The 14090-nt window shown below is 34.5% G+C and overlaps 1 protein-coding gene and 1 long non-coding RNA gene across 4 annotated transcripts in view; one reads left to right on the forward strand and one right to left on the reverse strand.

The window, feature by feature from the left end:
- Nucleotides 1-14090, reverse strand: part of TAF3 (TATA-box binding protein associated factor 3) — a 254581-nt gene that overhangs the window by 239404 nt on the left and 1087 nt on the right. For both annotated transcript variants that reach the window (XR_013179415.1, XM_077169457.1), the window contains exon 2: nt 10623-10865. Coding sequence is in view for 1 of the 2 variants with exons in the window: in XM_077169457.1 (XP_077025572.1) it covers nt 10623-10865 (243 nt within the window). In the remaining variant the exon portion in view is untranslated. The remainder of the gene's footprint in view (nt 1-10622; nt 10866-14090) is intronic.
- Nucleotides 1-14090, forward strand: part of LOC143691250 (uncharacterized) — a 71432-nt gene that overhangs the window by 18294 nt on the left and 39048 nt on the right. The gene's annotated exons all lie outside the window — the stretch shown is intronic.

Consider the following 14090-nt stretch of genomic DNA (forward strand, 5'->3'; position numbering starts at 1 on the left):
CTTATTCATCTCTCTGTCTTCAATACCTTCAAAACCAACTCCTTATATAGGACCTGATACAAAGCAGGAGGTATCCATAAATGCAACACTGAATTGAATGAACTAATTCCTAATCCGGCTCTATATCCTGTTGCCAACTTAACACAAAGCAAGTTAATTCACCCATTTTTTGAACTGCAAATTCTCCTTCTGTAAAGCAGTAATAATAGCATCTGCCTTCAGGGATTATTTTAAGGATTAAATGAGAAAATGAGATAATGATTATAATAGACCATAAGATGTAAAGGATAAATGATTTGAAGGCTGCTTTTATATTTCCACCGAAAAAGGACTGCAAATTTTCTTATTTACATTCTTCTATTCAATTAGTTAGTAATCTAAGTTCTAAGAATAAACATCTTGTCCCTAGAATGATGAAAGCTGTTTTATTTTGAATGAAAAAAATAAAACTGTTCCCCATGGACATTTTTGTTTTTTCCCTAAGAGTGACAAAAAAGTTCCTCACTTTAACTGAAAGCAGTGGGAAGCTAAGAAAGCGTTTTATACTGTGTAATATATTAAATTTTTTTTAACAGTTTATTGTGGAAGTTGTGGCTAGCTCAGGCAAGAGATAAAGGTCTAAACAAAAAGAGCAAGAGGTCAGCATTTGAGAAATTGGGGAATGAAGGAGAAATGAAAGATGGCATCAAAGACAATGCCTAGAATTCCAGCTTGATGCTGCCACCAATTTAGATGGATAATAGAGGTTTATTAAGGATAAGATAAGGTGTATAGTCTTTATCATAATGAGTTTGAGGTGTCTATGGGAAACGCGGAAACAGACAATAAGCAACTAGATGAGTTTGTAAAATCAGATTTGGAATACAGTTTGGTGATTCATCAGCATACAGATTGTAGTTGAAACCAAGAGAGTAGACAAGATTAAACACTGAAACGTATAAAGTGAGAAAAGGAGTAGGTCAAGGATAACATCTGTGGGAGCACCAACATTTTAGAGGTAGAAGAACCAAGGAAGATGAGTCCATGAAAGGCACAGAGAATGAATTCGTCATAATAGAAGAATAAAGAGAGCATGATATCATTGAAGAAAAGGATTGCAGTAGTTTCAAAGAGTGCCTAACAGTGAAAAATGCAGGAAAAAGGTCCAGTAAGGAGAATCCTGGGAAGTGGCAGCTATGGCAATGCATATTTTCAGTCTTCCCAAATTGCTACATAAAAATAGAGCAACTAACATAACTAGGTGACAAAGCATACTCACTAATCCCAAAATACAGCAGGTGGGAACAAACTACCAAGAGCCACAAGACCAGAATATGTATTTGTGTAGGAGAAAACAGTGAGAAGCAATGGGAAACTGACCTGAAACACAACAATCCAAAAAGAGTCAAGTATGTATTCACTGGAAAGCTTGATGGACCAATTTGAGAATAGTGACTGATGCTGGAAAGGGTTTCACCCACTTCAAGAGCAGGTGAGTGGCATCAAGAGATTGAGATAGCCTTCTTGACCAAAAGGGGGAAGAGAGAAATGAGAAAAACCAAGTTTCAGTGGCTGAGAGATTGCAAACAGAATCAAAAGGTTTTCCTGGAGGTTATTATTATGCATTATATAGATACTCCTGTTCAGCTTATGGTGTACTGGAACAGCTAGAGGGAAGTACCTGAAACCGCTGAGCTGTGTTCTAGTAGTCTAGATTCTTGAAGATGACTGTATAAAGATATAAACTTAACAATGTGACTGTATAATTGTGAGAACCTTGTGTGTGATGCTCCTTATATCCAGAATATGGACAGATGAGTTGAAAATATGGATAAACATAAATTAAAAAATAAATAATGGGAGGAAAAGGGTAAAATAGTGGGTAGATGGAAACACCAGGGGTCAATGAGAGGAAGGGGTAAGGTGCGTGGTATGTATGAGTTTTTTCTTTTTCTTTTTCATTTCTTTTTCTGGAGTGATGCAAATGTTCCAAAAAATGATCATGACTCAGCATCAAGGGCTTGAGAAAAACCCTAGAATGAGCTGAGACTCAGCACCTAGGGATTGAGAAAACCTTCCAGATCAAAAGGGGGAAGAGTGATATGAGACAAAGCGTCAATGGCTGAGAGATTCCAAACAGAGTCCAGAGGTTATCCTGGAGGTTATTCTTAATGCATTAAGTAGATATCACCTTGTTATTCAAGATGTAATGGAGAGGCTGGAGGGAACTGCCTGAAAATGTAGAGCTGTGTTCCAGCAGCCATATTTCTTGAAGATGATTGTATAATGATATAGCTTTCACAATGTGACTGTGTGATTGTGAAAACCTTGTGTCTGATGCTCCTTTTATCTACCTTGTCAACAGATGGGTAGAATATATGGAATAAAAATAAATAATGGGGGAACAAATGTTAAAATAAAAAAAAATGATCATGGTGATGAATACACAACTATGTGATGACATTATGAGCCATTGATTGTGTACCATGTATAGAAGCATGTGTGTGAAGATTTTTCTCAATTTAAAAAAAAATGAAGAAAAAGAGTGGGTAAGTAAAAGGGAAATGAGGTAAGATCTAAAGGGGCTAGAAAAGTCTAGCCCCTATAAGCTTTCAAAACTGGCCCTTTGCTACTCTCTTCCAAGACAAGACCTCACTGAGAAAAAAGCTTTTGGTACTGGAATAAAAATTGAACTGGAAAAGGAAAACTGACATTGAGAAAATAAAATATCCAGATAAAAGTAGTAGTGGAAAGCACACACAGGAAATCTCAGAAAGCAAACTACCATATTTTTAACACTACATAAAAGCAACAGAAGAGGGCGCAGTGACAAGTTAGAAAAACAAGACTGACCCTCATTCTAAATGTTTAGAAAAATCATATTCACACACAATTTCTACATGAAAAAAGGAGAATAAAAAAATAATATCCCTACAAACAATGAAAGAACAAGAGAAAGACATACTCAAAAACACGGATGAAAACTGTGATGTTCTGTTTCAAAATTATTAAAAGACATAAAAGAATGACAATAAAAACTTAGAAAAACTCAAAACCTAGGTGACAGAATTCAAGAAGGTTGCTATATGATCTGACAAAGTACACACAGTACAATCAGAAAACTGGGGTGAGTAAAAGAGTAGGGACAGCATAAGCAAACACTTTTAATCTGTTTCATTAATCTTGAACTATGGTATCAGTATTAGTATTGTAAGCATAATCTGGGATAAAGCAAATGTTATCTTCTAATTCTCTTATCTTTTGTATCCCTGAGAAGCAGAATTCTTGATATGGAGGAAAATATTTAATGAATAACATAAAAATAAAAACTCTGAAGTCTTGAATTTGAATTGGAAATATCTGTAAGAACTCATGAAGTTCTATCTCTTTTTCCATCCATCCATCCATCCATCCATCCATCCATTTACACACGTTATATGTATATATATATATATGAAAATAAATATTTATTTACTTATTACCTAGAAAGAATGCCCAACCCAGTTGTAATAAGTATTTCTAATGCCCACATCATAGACTTGAAATGCCATTTCCCGTGAAATCAGGGCAACTTGGAAAAATGATTCAAATCTAGACAGATATATACAAAATATGCCTGGTGCATTTTGGTATACTAGGAAGCAAAGACACTATCAAAAACTACTAGGGTCATGTTCAAAAGGACTCAGAAGCCAGCTTGAAGAAAACCCCTCTGGCCAAAGATGAGATTCTTTACAATACAGTACAATAACAGTAGGAATTGAAAAACTGGGTATATAAAATTTTAAAGACCACAAATTAGTTTCCCTATATGAACAATATCACTGACTGACCAAATGGTGGATGAAGGAAAAGATTTCCTTATAAAATTATTCTAACTAAAGAATGAAATAAAAACAAAATCAGTGAATATCACTACTTGGCAGCTTCTAATGAACTAACTGATCTAGGCACTGAACAGCAGCACTGCTAACATCAAAACAGTGAAAACCCAACAGGATTAGTCTCTTATCCTGTCAATAGTCTTGCCAAAGGTATTGAACTGAGTGTGATCAAACCTCAGATTCCAGCTGCCAGTTAACAGGAAATACAAAGGAAACAGGTTGAACTGTACTAAAGAGTACACAATCGTTAAAATCCAAGTTGTGGGAAATCCTGTAAATAAATTGTAATAAAAAGAAAGGGATTACCCCAAAGAGAGGTATGAAAAGATCAAAGGTGATGGTGGAACTGTACACAGAAGATAGGGCTTAATAAATATGAATGCCAAATCATTAACTGGATACCTCTTTTAGTCTCTAGTATTTTAGAGCAGCTAGAAGTAAAAACCTAAAATTGTGAAATTGTAACCCATGTCAAAGTTTAAAATATGTTCTACAACTAAGTGTGGTGCTGTGCTTTGAAATTTATAGCTTTTTTGTATATATGTTATTGTACACAAAAAAAGAAGGAAAAAAAGTCGATTGTGATGATGAAAAAGTATTTAAGCCCTCTAGCCTCCCTTATTCTGGAACAGCTAGAAGGAAAAATATGAGAGGATCAGATGGTAGCCCACAACAAACTCTGGGATCTGCCCTATAACCACTTGTTGAAGAGTGCTTTGAAAACTATTACTTTTTTTTTCTTTGCTTTGTATATATGTTATACTATACAACAGAAGAAGTTAAAAATAAAAAAAACAAAGAAAGGGATTGAGGGAGAGGCAGAAAAACCTATAGGCTAAGAGACTTAAAAGACAAAGCAAAAAAGGGGGCGGTTATGTGTATATGCGAGTGTAAGAATATTAAAGTATGTAGGGATACAGATTTGGTTGATAAAACTACAAAGAAAAGCAAAGGTGTAATTACTATAAAGTCAGGAAAGTAGTTCTTTTTGGAGGGAGGGGACAGGGATTGGGAATCGGTACACGGAGGATTTCTGGGGCAGTTGGGGGCTTCTTGACCTGGGAGGTAGTTACAAAGGTATTTGCCTGATAATAATTCACAAAGCTATACTTCCATAAAAGAAGATCAATAAGGTTAAACATTTCCAATAGATCAGGCAATTAGGCAGTAACTAGAGATTTCAGTGAGATCTGCTGCTGCAGAAGCATAGGTGCTGAAGTCAGACTGCAGTAGCTTGAGAAATAAATGGTAGCTACTGAATTGGACACTGACTTATAGATGTAAGAAGTAAAACATTTCATATTGAAAGATCTCAAATGAATCTCTCACAAAACAGGAATATGAGGATAAAGCAGGGTCTTTCATTTTATACTCAGTATACTTGAATAATAATTAATTTTTTTCTACAAGCTTGCAATTCCTGTGTTAATTTTTTTCAAACCTGTAAATTTTTACTTTTTAAAAGGGCTTCATAATAAAATAGAAACTGGGAGAGAAAAGACACATCTCCCATGCAGTAGAATTCTAAATCATTTATGTGGATACTCGGCCCTCAAAGAGGGAGAAACATATCTCATTCCTTAAGTGGTCTGCACATAGTGAATTCCAAAGAGTATAGTACAGAAAGCAGGAAAAAAGCAACTTAACAGTGGGGAAGCCTAACAAACACTGCTTCAGCCAGCTGATATAGATTAACATGGACAATGATAAATCACCGTGATATTATGTATCCTTGATATCATGTGATGAGAATGGCACTTTACCTCTGTGGTCTTCTTCTCCCAAATCTCATAACCCCAATCTAATCATAAAAAAAATCAGACAAATTAAATTCCAACAGAGGGAATCCTACAATATACCTGACCACTACTCCTCAAAACTGTCAAGGTCATCAGAAACAAGGAATGTTTGAGTAATCTCATAGCCAAGAGGAATTTAAGGAGACAAGACAACTAAACAAAAAGTATCCTGGGTAAGCTCATGGAATGGAAAACGGAAATTCGGTAAAAAACAAGGACATATAATATGGGCTTTAATTAATAAAAACGTATCAATCCTGGTTCAATAGTTGCTATAAATCTGCCATACTAATGTAAGATGTTAATAAACAAGGAGGCTGGGTGAAGGATATAGAGGTTCTCTATATTATCTTCTCATATTTCAATAAACTGTTCTAAAAAAAAATCTGTTTAAAAATTTTTTTCAAAGGCAACCTAATTGTAACACCATCAAGTTATTAAGTTTGTTAAACTCAGGTTGGTAGGTATTCTGCAATAAGTAAAGCAGAGTAAATAATTTCTCTTTCTTATTCCCTATGTAAATATTCTGAACCAATTAACAGACCACCTAAAAGACCCTCATGGCCCAGTGATCTAATGATCATACCTTGAAAACAAAGTAACAACTTTGGCATATTTCCATACATTCCTCGAAACAATAACATTGGGGGCAAAAAAAAAATACGTTAGTGTGAATCTGAAAATATGGCTGGCAAGCTAGAGAGAATGTTCTTGGATAAAACTTACTGGGTATCAGCCATCAGAATTATAATAGTTCAAGAAAAAATAAGCCTCTATAAAATATTTTCAGAAGTGTCTTTTCTAAATGTATAATCAGATACAATGGACAAGAATTTCTCCTACATTATTTTCATACTTCAGATAATCGAATAGCTGCTCGATCAAGTATCTACCTCAGCCCAGCTATTATTGCATTCCCTTAGCCCCTAAGCATATGATACTAACACTATTTTATATTTATTCCTATTGTGGTTACCTCATCAATATTATTATATTTCGATTCAAAATAAATTCCTTGAGTGAGGAAGGAGAAAGAAAAAGAAAAATAACATTCACCGTTACATGTTTTATGTGCTGAGCACTATCTAACTTTATATAAAAGTCTTACCAAATATCTCATTTAATTGTCACAATCTCCCACGACTGGTATATCTACTCAGCAGATGATAAATACAGAATTCAGAAAGGTCAAGCAAGTTAGTAAGGCTATAAACTCATTAACTAGTCAAGACATGTCGGAATGGCTCAGTGAAGTCTGTGATTCTCCAACTACAGTCTGCTGACACTTTCGGTCTTCAGTTCTTATACCCTTATCACAGCATCTAGTACTAATGCCTTTCTGGCAGGAACCAAATGGAATGATTGATAGTGTTTCTCTGCTAATAGTTTATGATCAAAGCTGACCATATATGCAGCTTATAAGGAAATAAAGAATTTAGTGAACAATTGTTATTGTCACAGTTGTTCATCTCTATACCACATTTTAAGCCACTAACCAGAATACTAGGAACTTTCTAACACAGTGCATACATGAAAAGAAACTCAGATCGTAAATGATTTATTAAGTCAACTTACATGGCTATATTAAAAAATGGTAAACACATGATTGCATTTTATATCCTTTTCCCAAGAACAGAGGGAAAAGGTTTTGATAAACATCTTATTGTGCTGCTCATTCTTTATTGCATCCTTAGGAACTTTATGAACCATATGTATATCTTATGAATCAGCAATATTTCTACTCCTTAGAAAATTCATAAACGTAAGCTGAAAAAACGAAAAGTAGCATTATCAAGGCTGAAGTTATTTTCCCTTAAAAATGTTTATAATTTACATTACATTAAATTTCAAGCAAAATAAGATTTTTCTTTGACTTCAAGTAATTTAGAAGAGAAACCCCAAAATTTATGTGGTAATTCAAACAAACAGAAGCCAGTATCTAAAAATCACTAAATTTGCTTTCATATTTCTTCACTACCCAATATAAATCTAATATCTTAGTTATACTTCCCTGGCAGCATTTAAAAATGATAACTATAACACTTTAAGAGAATTCTGTTGGTGCATTTTATGCATACTATAAAAATAAAACAAGAGAGAACAAATGGCTAAATGCAGATTATCATCTAAGTCCTGGCTTTGGTTATGAGTATTGAGTTTGGTTAGGGCTTGTGCCGGTTTGAAAGGATGTATGTACCCTAGAAAAGCCATGTTTTAATTCTAATTCCATTTTGTAAAGGCAGCCATTTCTAACCCCTATTCAGTACTGTATGTTTTAATCTATAACTAGATCATCTCCCTGGAGATGTGACTCAATCAAGAGTGGCTGTTAAACTGGATTAGATAGAGACGTGTCTCTACCCATTTCAGTGGGTCTTGATTAGTTTACTGGAATCCTATAAAAGAGAATACATTTTGAAGAAAGAGAAGTTCGGAGAGAGCAGAGAATGCTGCAGTACCATGAAGCAGAGAGTCTACCAGCCAGCGATCTTTGGAGATGAAGAAGGAAAACGCCTCCTGGGGAGCTCCGTAAAGGGAAGCCAGGAGAGAAAGATAGCAGATGATGCCGTGTTCGCCACATGCTTTTCCAAATGAGAGAGAAACCCTGACCCTCTTTGCCATGTGCCTTCTCACTTGACAGAGAAACCCTGAACTTCATCGGCCTTCTTGAACCAAGGTATCATTCCCTGGATGCCTCAGATTGGACATTTCTACAGACTTGTTCGAATTGGGACATTTTCTCAGCCTTAGAACTGTAAACTAGCAATTTATTAAATTCCCCTTTTTAAAAGCCATTCTGTTTCTGGTATATTGCATTCCGGCAGTTAGCAAACTAGAACAGGGATTATTACATTATTAAAAATAACTATTAAATAACTATCTAAATAAATAAATGTAGACCATGGACAGACCAATGACAAGAATGTTATAAACCAAGGAAAAAGATTAATCCAATTTTGCCTGAGTCCACATTTTTAAAAAAGACAGAAAAAATAAAAATTACTAAACAATTTAGACATTAAATAGGAGGTATAATAGGAGCCAGAACCATAAACAAACCACAAAACAGTTAAGATTTAGAAAACTCCAAAAGGCACAGAGAATACCAACTACAATTTTAAAAATGGCTCAGATGGTACTCTTACCTCATTCACATGCCATCTGATAATACATTTAACTCATCTGTTACCACTGCCTACATTACCAATACAAAAGTCAAAATCACATATCATTCTGAGAATCACTGATGTACCAGTTATTTGCATAAATTTGTATCTTTTCTGTAGTTTCTTCCTATAAAGTTTTCGCCCATTTGATTACCATGCATTCTCTCTTAGCACAATTACAAATTTTCTAGGTAGTCTTTTTGCTAAAAATTTCAGAGCCATACAAGATTAATTCTCAAAGCAGAAGTAGCTATATCATGGATTAATAACTTAGCACTATTTCATGAAGATGTCTGGAATGCTTAATAAATCACATTTAATGACAAAAACAAAGAAGGAAATTCTGGGACTACTTGAAATTCATAACCTCTCTATAAAAGATGACAGAGTTATTTTCAATCAAATACTATCGGCTCTCTTTCCAAGGAATCCTCCTTTGATAATGCTGATACTTAAATGCATTTGTTACATTTTTAAAGAAAGGAGATATATATTTAAAGAAGTTGAACAAATACAGGTTTATAAATTACAAACACTGATATGCAAGAATGCTACATTTAAAGAGAACTACTTTACACAAGGGGAAGTAAACAGTAAGATTTCCTCAAAGGTAACAAACCTACAACTACAGATAAATTCAAAAGGAGAGAATACAGAATTTTTGTCCTAGGCTGTGATGATAATGATCCCTGCCTTCAGCTTTTTTTCAGTGTTAAATCTCCAAATACTTTAAGTACAGAATGCGAGGCTGTCAAGCAGGTCTATTTCCAAAGGGATTCAGACAAGAAAATTATGTTAACTCTCCAAAAGCTTATAGCAAGCTCTTTTCATATCTATTATGGCTACTAATGAACACAAATACGGTGGTTCATTCTCAGCACATTTAATTACAATACGAATACAACTGTGGGCAGTTCTCTAAACCAAGGATCAAAAGGGTGTGATGAGGGTTCACTGATTGAAAATAAAGCCCTACATTTTAGGTCCAGTATCTCCCCAGTTTTTCAGCTGAGGCTACACATAGATTGCAAAACAACTTATTCCAAGTAAGGTAACACTTCAAAATGCTTTTAAAGTGGAACAGGATATTATAAAAAATGAATTGTAACTTTTCTATTATTTACAAGAAACAAAATTTTGTTTGTGCTGTCTGACATCTTAGTGAACTTAAATCATCAACATGTAAGATCATGCAGGAAAAAAGAACTCTAATGGGACTGACTACTATGTCTAATTAGCCACTATTTTATAAAAAGTTCTATTATAAGCAAACAATAATAATTTCCACTCATCACAAAAAATGGAGAGGATCTGCACAATTTTATGGAATGTCCATGATTCACTCCCTGTTGCCAGTATAAAGCAATGCCATCCAACTTATCTTAATAGTAATAGGGTAGGAAAAGAGCTACCCCAATGTTTCTCTATGTTTCAAAGATTTTTCTAATTTATTTAAAATCCCATTCTCATATACTATGTCTACTGAATGGTTTCTCTCCGTAGCCACATTGGACTTTCCACTACCTAAAATCTACAAAGGAAATAAATGCTTCATTACACATTATCTTGATTATGCTATGGCCCTACCTGATGATGCCAGTTGCAAGTTGGTTGGTTTATAAGTTAGAATAATTTGTAAATAACATTAAAATATTTTTATTGCATTTCAAAAATTCATATGTTGCTACAGCATTTTATAATTCAGTTAGAAAAGCTAAGAAGATCAAAATCCATTAAAATAGTCACAAATACATGAACAAGAAACAAACATGCAAACAAAAAAACCCACATACCTTCTTGAGAAGACACAATGGGTGGCATGTAATCAGGAATGTATTCTTTTCTTTCTTCTGCATCTTTACTTCCAGGTTGAGGAAACTGAAGGACATTGTTCTTACTAACAGGAAATGAAGGAATTTGATGTGGGAAAGTGACAGGCTCAATATTGTGAATATAGTCTTCTAGTTCATGAAGATTAACCCCCATAAGTTGGAAAGCTTCACTAACATCATCCAAAATTGGGTCTGTTCGGCCATCTGAAACAAAGACAAAAGCAAATCAAATTATTTTAAAGACATTCAAGGAATATTTTTAATTACTAACGAAAAAAAGTATTTTTGTTTTTAAATCCAAGAAAATTTACAAGAAAGGACTTGATCATAAAGGTAATTATATATAATTTCTTTAACATAATTAGAAGACACTATATAAAGTGGATAGAGAATGGCATGGTGTTAACAGCACCAATAAAAGTTATAATGAGGGTGGGCCACGGTGGGTCAGCAGGCAGAGTTCTTGCCTGCCATGCCAGAGACCCAGGTTCGATTCCTGGTGCCTGCCCATACAAAAAAAAAAAAAGGTTATAGTGAAAGCTATGCCTACCTTTGGCAAGCCTAAGGTCATCTTTTAGTTAAGACCTCTTATTTAAATTCCAGTTTCCAATTTCCAAGAGCCTAAAGGATTTTTTTTACTAAAATCTCCTATGATCATTTCAAATTCAGTATATCTAAAATTAAATCATACTGTAAAATGAAAAAGCATTTTGTAAAAATTAGACACATGCATATGCTTGTGCACATACAGAAAAGCTCTGGAAGGATAACAGTTGAAGGGGGAAGGGAGCCGCAGTACAGGGGAAGGGAAAAGAAGAGACAGGAAACTTTCTAACTTCAACAACTTCTGCAGTCTGAATTTTTCTACAAGTATCGGTTACTTCTATGATGTATGAAATGGAAAATTAAAAAAAAAATTAATACTCATTCTTTCTTTAACTGACGAAGATACTAATTTTAACTCTTCCACCTCTATTAAAGGTATTATTCTCTCAGTCTAAAAAATACGATCATCTTGAATTCTTCCCTATCCTTTACAATCTCAAGCCAAGAACTCTGGTACTTTTTTTTCTCCTTTTTGGTCAAAGATTTCATTTTTTTTTTCTTTCTCTCCATTCCTACTATCATCCCTCAATATGGTTTTAAGTTCTCTTAGAATACCACTTTTATTACATTGTTCTCGCTATTTAGGAATATGCCCTTTTTCCTATCACCTACCATATACCACATACCAAACCATATGTTTCAATTCTTCTGCATAGCTTTAAATATCTCTACACCCTAACTTCACTCTGCTTAACCTTTTCTTTTATTGCCCTTTAAATGAACTTGCTTCATCTGTGAAGCTCGTCACCAAGCTGGTCACCTAACTGGAAGTTTTATCATGCTTCCTCTCACGTTTTACTTCTTCATTTGTATTATTCTCTAACTTGGAATGCTCTCCACCTTTTACAAACATATTTCATAGTCTATCTCAAATCTCATCTTTTCTGTAAGGTCATTTTACCCCAATTCATAATCCACAACCATCTCTCCTTTACCTTATCCCCTTTGCATTTACTGCCCATATCATGGAATTATTAAGTTATGGTCCTTGTCTTGAAGAGTCACCCTGAAAGGTTTAACATCTGCTTTCAGTGCATGCACACTTATTTAATTCATAATACAACACACTGAGAAACATTTGCCCTGAATGCTTTGAGAAATCATTATCTTACAGAAACTTAAAAATTTTATTATTTGTTTAATTAATAATCACTTGTGATACTTGCTTTAACTTGAGAAAAAAAAATTTTAAAGGAACAAATACCATCAGATTTGTTGACAATTTGGCACTCCTGTACACACCCTTTGAGCAGGGGTTGTGTTTCAATAACTCTAATGTCTCTAACACCTAGCAGAGGACTTAGCACATAAGTGGTGTTCAATGAATGTTTGTTAAAAAGCCAAAAAGAATTTAAAGGCGTATTTAAAGGCGTAATATAAAGTTGCATAATGGCAACCTAAGTTTATAGCATGCGATTTTAAAGTAAAGATAGTTTAGAAAAAAAGAATTTTAAAAATGTCTGTAATTAATAAGCATAATCAGGATATCCAGGAAACAGAATTTTAAAAACTCGCCAAACCATGATGGGGAATAATGAACATGATAATTGCATTCCGACTAAAATAAAGAAAACTGACTATAGAAATTGGGTAATTAGGAAAGACAGTTATATTAATCACAGCAATCATCACTTGATGACTTTGGCCAACCTAGATACATAAAGTACCAGCATATTTCCTGGTTCTGCCTATAAGACAGGAAGGTAACTATGTTTCAGGGGATATTTGATTAGAGGTGCAGAACATATGTCCTTATTAAGGGAACTTGGTAGCAAGAACGCAACCTGGACTATGCATAATGGGTAACACTATACTCAAGGACCATGAAAGAGGAGTAGATGAGAGGGAAGCAAAAGCCAGGAGAGTATTATGCTGGTGGTTACTTCCAAGATAGCACAGAATGAGAGTCACTTCGCAGTTCCAAAATCAGGTTAGCAGTATTTGTGAAATCAAGCATTCAAAAAAATACACATTTTTGAACTCAGAAAGTAAAGTCAATAGTTATTACGGTAGTAGGCTATCATTCATACTAGATTACGAACCTAGTAGCCCTATTATATTATGGTACCACACCAGGTTACCGAACATATATATATGTAAGAGTTCCACAGTATCCTGGAGAGAGGAAAGGAGAAGGGACTGGAGAGAGACATATTCAGATGATTAGAAAACAAGGTGTTAAATAACATAACAGAACTATACAAAGAATTATGCAAGCAGGTAACATGAGTTTCCTAGAGCAAGTGATTGGTGATCTCAAATCATACATAGTACTACTGATGGACCAGGGGGCCAAGGACACTCTAAGAAACAGCATGCACATAGGAATGCATAGTTTCAACTGTTTTGGAAATGTCAGTTAGCTCGGCATGGTGGCAGAATGGGATTGCGATGATTGGATAGCAGAAAATTAAAATGCTAGCTCACGAAGAGAATTGTGTGCTATACAAGAATGTAGATTTTTTTTTGCCTGTAGCCAATGAACGACAACTGAAGGATTTTAAGAACGACACATTTAGATTCGTATTATGGATAGATTATTTTGCAGTACTATTGAAGCTGGAACAGAATTTGGGGCCCAAGAAACAAAACATATCCGTGGGTCTCAATTTTTCATTCTAGGAACCACTTTAACAAAATAATATATTCTATGAAACACCCAGTTTTCCAGTTTAACACCATAACAATCATGTTCCAAAATTTAAATGAGTGGAGTGTTCCTCTCACCCCCACCATACACACATTTCACATCAATCAGAGGATAGGATATTTCTATTAAATATTCCACATTATTAAAGACTACCATATATAGATACTAGCAGA

This window comes from Tamandua tetradactyla, chromosome 7 (assembly GCF_023851605.1).
Source record: "Tamandua tetradactyla isolate mTamTet1 chromosome 7, mTamTet1.pri, whole genome shotgun sequence".
Lineage (NCBI taxonomy): Eukaryota > Metazoa > Chordata > Mammalia > Pilosa > Myrmecophagidae > Tamandua > Tamandua tetradactyla.